General features: G+C 36.7%; 1 protein-coding gene across 3 annotated transcripts in view; it reads right to left on the reverse strand.

The window, feature by feature from the left end:
- Nucleotides 1-16189, reverse strand: part of LOC111502769 (growth factor receptor-bound protein 14) — a 339060-nt gene that overhangs the window by 237535 nt on the left and 85336 nt on the right. For 2 of the 3 annotated variants that reach the window (XM_074174853.1, XM_074174851.1), the window contains exons 5-6: nucleotides 12558-12647; nucleotides 8306-8488 (exon numbers count right to left, since the gene is read on the reverse strand). In XM_074174853.1, coding sequence (XP_074030954.1) covers nucleotides 8306-8488; nucleotides 12558-12647 — 273 coding nt within the window. The remainder of the gene's footprint in view (nucleotides 1-8305; nucleotides 8489-12557; nucleotides 12648-16189) is intronic. The other variant, XM_074174852.1, reaches the window with a different exon arrangement.

Below are 16189 nucleotides of genomic sequence, written 5' to 3' on the forward strand. Positions count from 1 at the left end.
GAAAAATTATGGGTATAAAGTTGGGCAATTTGAAATTGAGGTTACAAATACTATGTGCAGCTCCATTTCTTTTTTTCCCCGTTAGATGGCAGTGGTCACGCACCTTAATATCACCATCACCAAATGGTTCTCCACATATACCACATGTGGCGGCAATATTGAAATCATGCTCTTCCTCATCAGTCAATGGACTCATTGGAATGACTTTCTTCAAATATTTGTGATAAATATTGGTGACATCAGCCTCCAAGTTTGACACAAACACTTTAGCTGCATCAGCACCTCTATATAGTACAAATTTAGATATAGAATCATCAAAAGAGCACTTTATGAGGTAAGAAAAAGCATATGGTTCATGAAGATATGTTCGATTTGTATAAGAGTTAGCAGGATTTGGCTCATTAGTATGCACTGGTTTCAGAATAGATTCGAAATCAGCATATACAACGAATGGAACCCTCAACTGTTTCTCGATATTTTCAAATTTCAAAATATTCTCAGGTACCCTTTTACCAAATTTATCAACCCTGAAATTTGTGGATGGTGTCGTTGTCGATATGTGATTACAATCATTCAACTGATGTCGCAATAAAGTTCGTTCATTATCAAAGTACAATAAACAACCATCACAAAAATACTTTTTATGACCACGGGCAGATATTTGTGATGATACTAGTCTCGATAAATCCTTAATCCAACAATAATGACTATTACCAGAATCATCTGTAATAATCAACAGATTAACATGACTATTTAATCTACGTTTAGAATAGTGTAACGGACCCACAACTTCATATTCAATTCTACCATTTTTAAAAACATTTTCCAACCCATAAACATTGATAGAGCAATCGTTCATAACCTCAAACTTAGGAATATCTTTCAACTTAACTGGAAATTCCATACCTGCTACATTCAAGACGGTTGAGAAGTGGGGATATGATGAAATTTCATTAAGTTTCTGACTGGCAGGGTATAAAGCTGAAGTCACAGCCCACGCAAAGCAGCACTGATCTTGATTAAGAACATTCACCACACTTTTCTTCAATTCGATGAACCTTGGCAATTTGATGTATGAAGACCCTCCGAAGGGGCTATACTTGTTGATATTCACCTCCAAGTACAAAATTTTCTCAATGGTCCAACCTGAAAATATGGGTTTTCTCTATAAGTCCATCATCATCAACATTTTGACTAGATCACATACCTGAATCCCGATCTTGAAATTCCGCTGCTTTAACAGTTAAACTATCTGCAAAACTGCTATAAACCACATCCAAATCATTCGATTGATCAATTACTTCATTGGGACTATTAAATGATTTGATGTCTGAAAGATCCTTAGTTTGCAGACTGTACCGCCCAAACACTTCCATGTTCACTTTCATGCATTTATGGATATCCAACACTTCTTCGAGTAGTTTCACTACTTTCTGCTTAATTTCATTGAAGAATGTTGGGTAATCCATGTGGTGGTTTTCACTGTCCACTCGGTAGCTCACAATTCGACACTTGAAAGCTGTATTGACAATTTTCACACCTTCCCCATATTGAACACATGCATTTGTTCTGTGCTGCAACGTCCTCCGATGTACATTCATCTGATCGCTTGCAATAGTCAAATTGCAGCAAACGCATGTTTGCAGTGTTGGAAGTGCTGGGGGTGTCAACCGTTGCCTCTTCGATGTTGGAGGTCCATCACCATTTGCGGGTGTGCAGGAATCCCGCTGATGACGACGTAGGTTGTCACTACGAGTGAAACTTTTTTTACAATCAACGCACGAATACATCTTGTATATAGAAATATATACCGTACGATAAGGAGAATTTGAAATGAGTGAAACGTTCACACCACACTCCTTATAAAAGCCCAACTCCTCCCCCCCACCATAACCCAAATGAGAGCTACAAGGTCAACATTCAATGCCACAGAGCAAGCTCAAGGTAGTCGAAGTGACGAACGTCAATGTCAAACCCCACACTCAAGGTCAAACACCGCAACGCCTAATCCCACTGTATATTCTGTACACGTCACGATTTCATTCAAGGTCAACATTCAATGCCATGGAGCAAGCTCAAGGTAGTCGAAGTGTCGAACGTCAAGGTCAAACCCCACACTCAAGGTCAAACACCGCATTCAATCTCATACTATGTGTACGACGTTCAAGGTTAGGTGACGTCATACGATATTCTGAACTTATATAGGAATTACCAACAAGGGAGTGGACAACGCCGAACGCCCACTGTTCAAGGTTATATTCTGTACACGTCACGATTTCATTCAAGGTCAACATTCAATGCCATGGAGCAAGCTCAAGGTAGTCGAAGTGTCGAACGTCAAGGTCAAACCCCACACTCAAGGTCAAACACCGCATTCAAGCTCATACTACGTGTACGACGTTCAAGGTTAGGTGACGTCATTCAAGGTCGTGTGACGTCTCAAGGTCAAAAGGGGTGGGGGGAGGCGTTCAGTCGGCATTAGCACCCTACTAATAGTCTATCCAGTTCTGCGCTCACTTCTCTTGTGCAATGTGCAGGAGCTCCGTCTAGTTGGTACCAACAGTTTCGATAATCTTCGAGTGGCAGATTATCCACGAAACTGTCTACAGTATTCTCCAAAATATTCAGGTAGCTTCTGGATGTTAATGACTCCTCGTATATCACGTACCTCAATTTGTTGCCCATTAACATGCAGAAGACATTAAAACTAATTTTTTCTTGAAATCCGGCTTCTTTTGTGACGTGAGGATTTTCACTGGACCAATAATGACGATTTTTTCTATTGAAAATCCCTTCTCTCGAAAATTTCGATTCATCAGTCCAAATAATTTTATTTAAAAAAAGTGGATCTTCTTGAATGCGTGTCAACAACATTTCACAAAATTCTACTCTCTGTTGAGGATCTTGAGGCTTCATTGCTTGAATTTTGGTGAATTTATAATCATGCATTTTATGTCATCGCAAGATTCTTTGAACCGATGAATATTTTATACCCAAATCTTCTTCAGCACTTCTTATCGATGACTCAGGAAATGCGTGAAAATATGCTGAGACATTAATCTGGTTGTCTTCGAAAGTTACGGGTCGAGGCAAGTTTCTTGGTGCTTTTAAAGTTGATCCAAATGCATTGAAATTGTTCTGAATTCGTATAAATTTCTTGAGGTTCATTGGCGGTAGATTCGGATACATTTCATTGAACTTTTTACATGTTCTGCTGATAATTTTGTCACAATGTCCAAAAATAATAAACAAATTCATAAGAACTTCGTTTGAATAGTTTTGTTCCATCGTTTTGAAAGTATTTGCAACTTCTGAAGTGACGAAAATGTCGATATTATTAGGAGAATGTCACAACGCTACTGTCAAATAGTAATCATGGCCTGCTTACCAAATACCGAATGGAAATACCATTCTGAAGGGACATTTTCACAAATAAATGTTCATAAGTCCGAAACTTGACTAGTTAGGTATAGGTATGATATACATAGAAAGAAAGCAAATTTCAGCAGCTTTCCGAATTTTCAATAATATACAGGGTGTTCCATTTAAAATAATCAAATTTCAGCAACTTTTTCAAACAAACGAAAAAACTGTATTTTTTTACCACCCTGTATTGAAGTAACGGAGATTAGGCTGACGTGTGGGAAGTGTCCAAGTATCACCTAACTCCAAACCAAATTTCGATATCATAGTACTTCTTAACTAAAAGATATCGGCATTTTTAGAAGTCATGATTTTCGAAGAAAAAAATTGAAATTAATTTTTATTTCGAAAACGGTAACAGATAGGTATAGGGAAATATCAAGAAAAGTTGTCGAGCAATTGTTGGAGATTCCAAAAATAATATTATATACAGAGTGTTCCATTTGAAAAATCAAAGTTGCTACTGCTTTCTAATAGAAGCGGCAACACCGCATTGTCGAAAATATTTTAGTTGGCTAGAGAATGTCCGAATATGCCCTCCATTAAATTTTCAAAGTGATCCGTTGTCTGGTTCACCAGAAACGTCTAATGTGCCATCCACCGTGAATCAGCCTGTATATCAAGAACAACTATTTGCCAGAAATTTAAAGACGGATACAAAAGGAGAAACCATATATAATACACTGGAAAAATTTTGTGATGAGACAGAAATTCCACTGCTACGGATGGCGCTCCGGCTATGACAGGATGTCACAAAGGCTTCATAGCGTACTTAAATAATAAAATACCAGATGTGCTCGTTGTACATTGCGTCATTCATAGGCAACATTTGGTTGCGAAAAATTTGAGTGAGCGCCTCTCTCAATCACTGCAATATATCATCAAAGCAGTCAATAAAATCCGAAACAGATCTCTAAATGACAGATTATTTAATCACTTTTTATGTTGCTAATGATGAAGATTTCAACCGATGGCTATTTACAGAAGTGCGTTGGTTATCAAGAGGTGACGGTCTGACTCGATTTTACAATCTATTTGAATCTGTAATAGATTTCTTGGAAAACAAAGACAAAGAATTGCACGACCACCTCATCACTTCAAAGAATGATATTGCCTACTTGACAGACCTGCATAAATTATTTAATGATGTCATTCTCCAACTTCAAGGTAACGACTTGAATTTGATTAAAACAAAAAATGTCAGTGCTGCTTTTGTAGCCAAATTGCTCTTATACAAGAATAATATCGGCAGACGTGAGTTTCGCAACTTCCCTAGTTTGCCAGCAGTATCCTCCAACAACGATGACTTGCTTGTTTACTGCCAACATTTGGAGAACCTCCACAATGATTTCGCAGAACGATTCCAGGACATTTTAAAATTGTAAATACCGGACTGGGTCCTTTTTCAAATGTCAACACAGCAGAAGCACCCCAGCTGGAAGAAGAACTCATAGAACTGATAACGAACGAGGAAATACAATTCAAAAATGGATACCAAGAATTTTGGCTACAAAAGCCAATCCCGCAATTGTACCCTGGATTGTAGTCCATCGTTCAACGATTTTTGATAGCATTCCCATCATCGTATTTGTGTGATTTAGTGCTGTGACAACGTTGCTAACTAAAAAGAGAAATCGGTTGCAGATTACCGAACGCGGTGACTTACGGCTGTTTTTGAGTAAATTCGAGCCTGATATTAAGAAACTTGTTAAAAATCATCAAATTCATCCTTCACATTAGATTAGTTTCAAAATTTAAATTGAAATGTTTGTTTCAATAACATGAATAAAAGTTTTCCTAATATTACAAAATGGTGTTTTACATTACCCTCATCAGAAAGTCTTATTTTCACATAACACACATAATTTAATTATTAAAATAATGACTACGATTGTGATTCTTAAGATGTAGCGAAGTAAAAAAATTTGGGGGGCGCTAGAAAATCATCAATTCTCGAAGTGGGAGGTAGACAAAATAAGTTTGAGAATGCGATTTCATTACTATAGTATAAGAGAACCAACGTTGTCTCTAATTCAAAACTACTCGACATGTAGAATGCAAAAAGTTAATCTAGATCATAAAACCAGCAGTGCCAAAGAAGTGAAAATTGGAATTCCCCAAGGGACGGTACTAGGTCCAGTTCTGTTCCTGATTCACATAAATAACATTATTTCTATCCTTGATTTCAAAGTACACATAATTTCCTATGCCGTTGACACATCTATAGTTGTAACTAGAAATTCTTAGGACAAAGTGTACACAGATCATGAAGAGATATTGCAGAATATCCAAGTATGGCTAAACTACAACTTGTTGAGCCTGAACATCTATGAAACCGAATTTACATTTTCAATACTCCAAAGCGACCAGCCTAATGAAGATACACTCCGTATACATGGAGTTGAATGTGAAACAGTAATATGCTCTTGTCCTTTAATAGAACAAACACAAGAAATAAAATACTTGGGAACCATGGTAGATAAACATATAAGATGAGATGACCATGCTAATTATATAACACAACGTCTTAAAATGTTATTCATACAGTTTTATGCTTTGAGGGACATTCTAGACAATAAAAACCGCATGATAGCCTGTCACTCTCTTGCTGAATAAATAATGACTTATTGTATCAAAGGTGCTTGGAAGTTTTTTGCACCAATAAGTGTTCAGCCCATCTTGGCCGGGAGTAGCAGAATTCTTGGAATCCACAAGGACTCTTCGAACGTCATCCGGGTTTATCGGGTTGCGCAGGTCATTAAGCTCAAGCTGTGGAAGCTCTCTGCTGGAAGCTTCGAACTGCGCCGCTAGGGCTGAGTAGCTGCGGGTGTTCGTAGATGTCCTTTCAGAATTATTCCACCTGATCAGCGGTGGAGGCTCTTGGAATAAGCGACAAGGTTTCTCGCGGAACCCAAGGTTTTCCGCGATACTTCTGGCTCGCCTCACTACTGACGTCTTAGCAGACACCAGCATTCCTATCCTATCAAGGCAGTGCTGTTTGGTGGTCATCAACACGCCTTGACTCAAAGTGTGACGTCGTAGATTGGCGGCTATTCGCCGCACTGCGGGAGTGAAGGGCCTGTTGGCCACCCTGTAATCCATCACACATTGGATACGAGACGCGTGTTGTCTCGCCGACGTGATCTTAGCCTCCATCTTGTGTACACGCCGTTCAATCTTCCGAACCGCAAGGCCGGGATTTCGTCCTTCCGATTTGGAAAGCGATTGGACGACGCTGCCAGATGTCAGCCTCTTCTGTTGGAACACTATAAACTTCTGCATCCAAACAAGCCAGTTCTTGTGACTTCAGAAGCCTAATTCTGTGGAGAGTCCTATGTGTTCTGATTATCTCCATTGGTGGCATGATGCGAGTCTCCTCTCCAGGCATACCAATGGGTGGTGCAACTGTCACTTCCACCACTTCTTCAGCAGGCTGTGAAGGAGCTATATAACTCTGCCGCCGTAGATAGGATACATTATCCCTGAGGTTTGGGGCGGAAAAGACGACATGCTTTGGATGTGTTTCACACCACATGTACCGCTAGGGTTGTTATCGATAGAGAAATCATCGTTATGGGCGTCACCACCTTGCCTCTTTCTTCTTCGTGCGGGTCGTTTGTGAGGAAGCCCCTTCCTCTACTACAAGGAATCGAGTTTTGTGTCTACCGGGTGGTTAGCCCTGTAGACCCACGGCCGGCACCAAACAGTGTTCTTCCTCCCGGGTGCGCCTGGACTGGGTGCAACTCACCAAAGGCCTCAGGTGTTAGTGGCTCCCCTGTTTAGTTATTATATTATATTATATACTCATTATATACTTTTTTAACCGAAGTTTGCGCTGGTCAGGTCCTATCCCTCGAAGCCCCGATTCATTCGAGAGGGAGCATCAACCAACGACCACTCCACACGCCGTAAGGTAAGTGATCATTGGGTCCAAAAATCATGTACCCTGAGTAACCGTAGTGAGCCAAGCATGACAGCTTTCTCCATTTGTCCGGCTAAGAATACTGCCTTAGTGTGGCAAGCCGGCATAATTTTGAGAGTCGAGAGTAGAGAAGGCATTCATCCATCAAGGACTTCAATCTCCAGAACAATCATTTTGACTCCGCAGTTTTCGAACTGCGGAGTTCGAAGAAAAAATCTCGATAATTTCATCCGTTTTCCCCCTCTTTTCGGATTCGTACGACCGGAGCTGAAAACTTCAAGACAAATATCGTCTTGCTCTGGTAGTCGAGAAGGACTAAACCAATATTGTATTGTTGTAGATCATGCCCGAAAGAAAGTAACGCCGGCCGCCACTGGTAACCATAAACCGAACGTGACGTAGATGAAAGTGTGGGAATATCCAATATTACCTGCCGCTCGAGAAGGAGCAAGAAACATGCTACCGATGTCGATAGAACTTCGGCAAAATTCTACGATGTTCTATTGCGATATTTAAACGCTGGCTGCAAGCGTATTCAGTCAGTCAAGTACACAGTAAAGTGGACGTAACAGTGCGGTACGCGAAGTGATCTAGTGAGGCGATAGTAAATTCAAATAATAGTTGAAATACTTAGTTGAAGTGTTTGTTGTATTCAAAGTAAAATAAAGACAAGTTTGATTATTCATTGTAGTCAAAGGTTGCTGAATCCACGAATAAAAACGTAACAGTATTATACAGATATTCTGTTATTTGTACGCAATAATTATATGTATCGTTGTCAGTTCATCAGGTGAATTTAGAAAAGACCGTTGAGCAATTAACTTTACGAAAAATCAAAATATTTACTTTCTATTAACTAAACAGTTTTACAAAAAGGCAACACGTGTTTTGACAGGCGTGTTCAAGTCCGAGTAAAGACGCATTTAGATAAATGCATAATAAAAACGAGAAAAAACTCACCATCGAGATAGCCTGATCTTTTGGCGTCCGCATAAACTTGGCTAGCGCTTGAATTTTCTGGGAGAAGAACAGTCTTTGGTCTCTGAGAAGCATATAGGTTTTGCTCCAAATCTTCTTGTGGTCATCTCGAATCCAGATGTGGGAAAATATCACAGGACATTTGCCTTCTTGGATGACCATGTGCTGCAAAAATTCAAGAACCGGAATTATCGAAATCAAACCGCTGTTGAAGAATTATTGCTAGGAAAGTCCCTTCTCTACGCCGAATTGAAAAGCGGTGAAAATGGAGGCTGTGAATGAATCATGCCTGATCGCGTGGATGAAGAGGAAAAGCTTGGCATTTGCGTTTTTCAGATAGAAAAGATATATAAATAACGCATGGCCTAAATTGGAAATATATAATCAATAAATTTTGGCCAAAAAATGTAAACTTTCACTGCCGAAGATAAATATGTGAAAGCTATTTCCTAAGTTTTTTGGCCATGTCTGCATGTTTTTATAACGTTTCGTCTATTACTGCGTTAGATATTATTGAAGGCTATGATCCGCATAGTATCTTAGACTTTTTTTTTATAAGAGAAGTGCCCCTCACTTTTAGGGTTGAAAAATATTATTTCCTATCAAGATTTTCGAGAGAAGAGAAGAGAAGTGGAAAATGTCATTGGAATTCAATAATAGATGTGAAATTACAAATCCTTATTATTTAACTTAAAAAAAATTCATCTCTTATATCTAGTTCCAGTTATTTGACAATATATCCATATTACCACTATGTGGAATTTAGAAAAAATGAGCTTCTACGTTATCATTTCGAATGTAAATAGTCTCATATGGTATATAGATAAAATACAATTTTTTTATCAAAAGTTCTAAAAACTCTACAGGGTTCTGCTCAAAAACTTGGACTTAGGTTCATTTCCAGTTGAATCGGTATAGATTGTCAATTTTTTCATCAGTAGAAATGTTGATTTCAATAAACTATACCTTCGTTCAAAATATCAATTTTTGTACATCACAAGCAACTGAATGGCACCGTATACAATGATTTTGTAGTCACCCAGTATAGCAACAAGTTTATTGTATCTATAACATAACGAGAAATTAAGAAAAAAATACTGAAATATTTTACGTCTTGGAAAATCAGAACCAGAAATACGTGAATTATGCTGCGGAAAAAATATAATATGAATTATTATTTTTACGAATTGAATAGTTATCCAACAACTTCACTGACTGTTTATTAATAATTTATGTGGCATAGAGTCGATGAGAATTCAGTAAATAAAAAGCCAACAGCCTAACGACTCAAAGTTTGGTGGAGGATCACTTTCAATGATTTGGCGAAGGGTCCATTTTCTATATTTTGGCGGAGGAGCCAGGGGTCATTCTAGTTGCATAGAAAAATTACCGTTATTTTCACCGCAGATTTGCTAGGTCATGTGAAGGTAACTTTTTTGCAATACGAAATCTTTTTCATAATAGTGTAATATTCAATATACAGTGTGATCAATAATATTCACATTATAGCTTCATTGGCAATTTTATTTTCTGTTTAAAATCTGTTTTTCCGTTACCCAGTTGTCGCACCCCTACGGAAGACAACCTTCAGAAGTCGGAACTTGTGCGAGCTGAGGATTAACGAGGTATTACCTTTCAACTTGTGATTCCTGACACGGATTGGACGATAGCAAGTGAAAATCGATCGTTCAGACTAGAGCTCGAACCACCAACCAACAAGGCAGTCAATTCGAGTGGGTGTAAAAAGCACCCACGTCGAACCGCCTGGTTCCGACTAGCATCAATTTCTACTATGATCGAAATCAAAAATAACCAAAAAATAACGTAATTCGGTTTATTTGCAAAATTTTCATTTTTAACAGAAAAAAAATGCAAAACGGAATTACTTTCCCGAAATATCGAAAAAAATTTCACTTCAGCTGCATAAGATGATTTTGATTGTGGCCCATTCTTCGTGAATTGCACAACTATTGCAAAATAGAAGACGATTTGCATTCGAGCAATGAATGAAAGAAATCTTGCCTTGGACATATTGATATCACATGACAGCTGTCAATTTTCCAGCTGTCATCTGTTAACAAAGTGACAGGAGAAACAGCAAGGAGAAACCAGAAAATCGAGAAATGCAGAGCATGTTTGGACTTATCAATATAACATCAAGCTGTCCCAAACTGAGATCATACACAGAGAGGAACACTGGCTCAAGAGGAAGTTCAAAGAAGCTGCATACATGTTGTCTAACGACGCATTCAGGAACGGGATACGATTGTGTATACTAACAATCGAAACATCGTGAAGTAACTTGGTTTCGTAATATTTTTTCATTCCTCTCTTTTTCGTTCTTACTATTTTTTTATTCCTTTTTACTCTATGGTCATTATAGCAATGTAGGCTTTCGCGGCTGGTGTCATTGTTTTGATTGGTTTCCGGGTTTTGCGGTGGTCTTTTTTGGTTATAATCTTCAAACGTTTCAACTGCAATTGCGTCATCTTCAGTGATGTGGTCGTAGTACTCCTCTGGCAAAACTTGAAAGAAAATCAAAACTTTCTGCGGCCATTTTCATCTTCAATCCTGATTATTTTATTCGTTTTATTTTTTAATATGATTGATATTTTAGCTATTGATTTTAATTTATTTTATTTGTGGTTGCACAGATTTCGAATCATATATTTGAATCATATTAGACAATGGAACTCCAAATTAGTAAAATGCAAAATTGTGACCATGACTAATGAAAACATTCCATGATATGTTAAAAGCAAGTTACTGTTTAAAGGGATTGGTACAATACCCCCCTTAATATTTTTTTTAATCTTGTTCAGGTCAAATATTCATTTCCCTTTTAGTAACTGATTCGACTAGAAAAAACATTTATTTGGTGCAAAACTAAGCAAATAGTTATTCCAATATTATGTTGTTTTGATGATAATTTGAAAAATGTTACACCGAGACGTGAGTAGTGATATGATCAAGATATAATTACCAGACACCCTGTATATTTAATATCGAGCTCGAAGTATCATGTATACATGATAACTGTCTGTAGAATATAACTCTAATCAAATATTAAACGACATAATTGACCAATAACAACAGTAAAGAAGTCAGTTCTTTTCAATTTGACTCTTTTCACGTCTGTGCGTCATAATTGACAGCCATATTTGACTAAGATAAATGTTCACAAACATAAATCAATATTTGTACCTCATCGATCGCTTTTCATCTGTCCTGTGTAAGTATTTCCACATCAGAATGTTCATTTATCAAATAAATGTTCGTGCCATTTTCAGAATTGATGGTCATGTCGACAAAGTGACATATTTCTCATGAACACTCCAATGGATTATGATGTTATGAATATTTACGTTTGTGGATTGGTTAGCTGATGGATGTTTCGGTCAGTGTTTTTGAGTATCTTCATTTATCAAATTTATGTTTATGGAGGAGTTGTCGTCACTGCTTCAAAGTACATCAATTCATTTCGCGCGGTTGGACTCTTTATGTTTATAATGGATTGTGAATTGCTATAACACTCGTTTTCTGGTTTACTTTATATGAACACTACACCGACTATTGGAATAACGACTGGAGTTATTCATATCGATGAAAATGGCAGATTCATATGTAGACGATATTCTTGCCTGTTTCAGAGGTACTACACACAACCTCGGGTAACAGTTATACAAAATGTATGAGCACGTTTGGTTAATCATTCATGAACATTTCACTCTCTCATTTCAACTGTGGAAGTTTATAATTCATCTTGATTTTTGTATAATTTTTAATATAATCAGAATGAATGGGCTTACCATCATATGTCTACATATTTTGCTCATTTCAATATCATTTCAAATATCCACGATGATTATTGAAGAAATGTCCACAAACTAGAAGAGTTTCTCTAGAAATTACTGGAAATGGATGGAATTATTGGATTTTTTTACAAGAATTTAGGTTTCAGAGAAGAATATGAAAAATGTAATTGAGAAAATGATAATGATATGACTTGGATTTTCTAGATGAACTGTTCTCTCAACCTGTCTGGTCTAATCCAAAATCAGCACTTAACCTCTTTCATCAAATGCGGTGTTACACCAGAAGCAGAATTGAGAGTAGTTTTCCTTCAATTATAAATTATTGAAAACTCAAGCAATATCATCGTAAACATTTCCATGTGAAGTTAGTGATGAAAGCAACAAAAAATCGAAAGGGACTCCACTACTTATAAAATTACCTCTACCTGTAGGTGGGTTGGGATTGGATTCATATTTTCATCACCGCCAGCTTCGTTTTCGATATTCAGCATACCATAAGGAAAGAATTGCTGGAAAAAAAAAATTGAGTGAGAAAAACTTATGTTCATATTACATTGTATGATCGACAATGGAATGTAATAATATATCAAAAATTGAGTCGTTTCAAAAGTTTCATGTCATGTGTTTTTGTAGCTCCATATCTGAATATTTGTTCTGCAGTGATAAATATTAATCGACAAAGAATTTTGTACTCTATACATTGATACTATTTATTTTTATCCACATTCAGTATTTTGCGTCTTTTCAATGTATTACTGAAACAGAAGTGTAACTAACATCACACACATCAATTTTCACATAATTATCTCAACAACTCAACAAATTTCAGGTAGGGAATTTGAAGAATTCTGATCTGATAACATGTCTAGTCAGAGTAAGTTCAGACCTACAACGTATACGTGAGTTGCCTTTTTTTGGAAATTACGTTGAATTCAATTGAACAATTCATTTCTATCAATTGATCCGTTTGGTGCTAATGTAGATCTCTTCAAATTATATTTAAATTCGTACTGAAAAAATTGCAACCTTTTTACGTGATGTCAACCTTTTTTTTAGACTCACAAAAGTTTCATCTTCAAATTGACAATTTTTGAATATCAAACCTTAGGATTATTCTTTGAAATTATCTAAAATTCCAAAGCTTTGTAGCGTGGAGAAACGGAAAACATGTTATTTATCAACTTATCCTTCAAAGTATGCTGACAGTGACACCCAGGGGCCAAAGTTTGAAACTCTCCTGAACTTCCAGACTACCTTGTCTAAAGGAATCAGTTCCCTGCTTGTTGAAAATAGCACGTGGTGGAAAATCAATGCAAACAATTTGCATGAAACACAGATAGATGGCGCTAGCTACTCCAGGAGCATGAGAAATTCAGGAAATACGTCTGGAGAGGTATATCAATGACGATTTTTTTAATTTTCATCACTTATACAGACTAGAATTTGAAGTTTATATTATTTTTAATGTCATGCCTCCGCAATAAAATAGATTTTGAAACATATGTAGCCACTACAGAATGTTTTCTTGAATATAGGTTCATTCCTGGTGAAAGAAGGTTGTGGCTTTTTACTTCTCTATCTGCATACAAAAAAATGTGTAAATCTTTCGAAGAAAGAAAAAAAAACAATTGATTTTCAATACTTTCGGAACAACTTCTTTTATATGAACATTGAATTATAGAGAAAAACACTTTTTCCTATTCGGTTTGTAACTCAAAACATTCGTTATGGAATTGCTTCAGACATCATCAGACATATACACAATATCGTATATTTCACATCGATGGTGACAACGATGTTTCGGAATGATACACTTGTCTCATTGCCTCTTCAGCACCAACCTGGATAACACTTCAACGATAAAACAAGTGTCTTATTCCGAAACATCGATGTCCACCATTGAGAATGATAGTGTTCCATTGAAGCGAAATTTCAACTCTTTTCTATATTTCTTTACCGCTTACATTTGTCACTGAAGTTACTGCAGTTATATTTCTCATTATTCAGAATAAAAAATTAAACAATTTCACATAAACAAATAATCTGACAATTCACAACGCAAAAATGGTGAAAGCGCATTCTAAAAATTGGCGGATGATTTGGGTTGAAACACAACATAAATTACCTACTTCATTGAATTCCATTTGGAATGCTTGATGTAAAATTTATGAAAACTATTTTTTTTTCTTAATCAGTATGAACAGGCAGTTCGGAGTCCTTCAACTTTTTTATTAGTTTTGTATCTGACCCCACAATTGATTTTTTCTTTATCACCCTCTCTTATTGCTCATGAGTACCCTTGTTTATGGGTCAGCGAAATGATATAAGCTGCTGAAATTACATACTTCATTACGTGATTTCCACTACACAGTTTCACAAACACGCAATACGTGTTTCAAATTACTTTTTCAGGCGTGTTCAATACATTATTAGAGAGTCAGTATTGAAAACGCCTGAAAAGTTATTGTACATAGATACACGTATTGTGATTTTGTAAACTGTATTGTGGTACATTATGATTAGTTTTCGGATTCTCATTAGATGTCATCTGATTCCATCCCAAAGCTTTAATCAAACTAAAAATTTCGAGTGGAATTATTAAGTATTTAGTAAAACACTTCTCTCAAATCGATCTTTTTGAAAAAATTGATTCGAAATAGGCATATTTAGATACATTAATAGAGTGATTTATTTCCAATGGATATAAACACCCAATGGGGAATGTTCCTCAATTTGAGTTATTAAAGCAAATGCAAGTTTGAACAAAATAAAGTTGAGTTTAATTCATAAGTTTTTCAAATTCACTTCAAAAAGTATTCAAATTGATATTTCAAATGTTGGGTTTTAATTTTTGAAGGGATTTGCTTCTAATTCATATATTGGCAACAGCGACTATATCAAGTTGAAATAATTTATATGTACCTAGATATTCTACTTTGAAAAAGGAAAATTATCTTTATAAATCAACAATTGAGACAAAATATAAATTATAGTTCAATACCACCTCCACAAGCCACGTAAACAACAGTTATTTTGTTATTTATTTATAAAGAGGAAGATATGTTAGGTGCACAAAATGTCATGTCACAGAATGTCTCGGAACTCGGAACGTAAGTAAACAGAACAGCACGCCTCTGAAATATGTCGTCTTTGTTTGTCTCATACAGGTAACAGATTCATTGTCCTTTATTAGCTATAACCGATGTTGCCAAATGGTGAAATAAAAACGAATCCCTTTAAATGTTGAATGCATTATTTCATTCCTCCTTTTTAAGTATTTAAATGATTTTGTAAAGAAAAAGGTTGAAATGATGAGTTTAAAATGCGTTGTTTTAGAGCTATTTTATGAAAACTACTTGATTTTCGACAGGAGAAACATTCCCCATTACAGAAAATATTAATTTCCAGTATATAAGCACGCAACTTGGAAAAATGATGAATGATCACTTTCAACTGAATTACAGATGGGCGAAATAACGGAGAAAAGAAAGTACTTTCTTGAAACCCAAGCTCTACATAAATATTCTTGAGGCGCTCTGGAAACGGTTCCTGTGCAAAAGTAGTGATTCACATTGGAATTCATTTGGAAAAACGTTCTCAGGAAGTTTATTCCACACAAACGCAGTTTTCCAAATGAAATGGTTCTCAAACAGTGGGGTTCGAAGTGTACTGAATTGAACATCAGATGCTTACGGATTTGATCGACTTGTGTTACGTTGGCAAAAGTTAGGTTAGGTTAAGTACAAAGTGAGAGGGCCTACTAGACCCTCCACCGCAAAACGCAAGGGTTTATTGTGGTTCACACCTAATCACACTCGACCAAATAAACCCAGCTTCTTAACGAAACCGATTAGTTTGTATGGTGAGTAGTCTTTCAGGACATGAATTTGCCGTCGCTCTCATTGCCCTGGCCGAAAGCCTTTCAACTGAGCATCTTCCCTCTATCTACCGCTACCAATGTCAAGGGAACCCCTACCCACCCCCCTCACGCATCCCCGACACAGAACGCCGACAATGCGGGAGGACGAATTACATAATTACAATTACATAT

This window comes from Leptinotarsa decemlineata, unplaced genomic scaffold (genome assembly GCF_025532065.1).
Source record: "Leptinotarsa decemlineata unplaced genomic scaffold, Ldec_3_MD MMD2_tig00000882_RagTag_RagTag, whole genome shotgun sequence".
NCBI classification, from domain to species: Eukaryota; Metazoa; Arthropoda; class Insecta; order Coleoptera; family Chrysomelidae; genus Leptinotarsa; species Leptinotarsa decemlineata.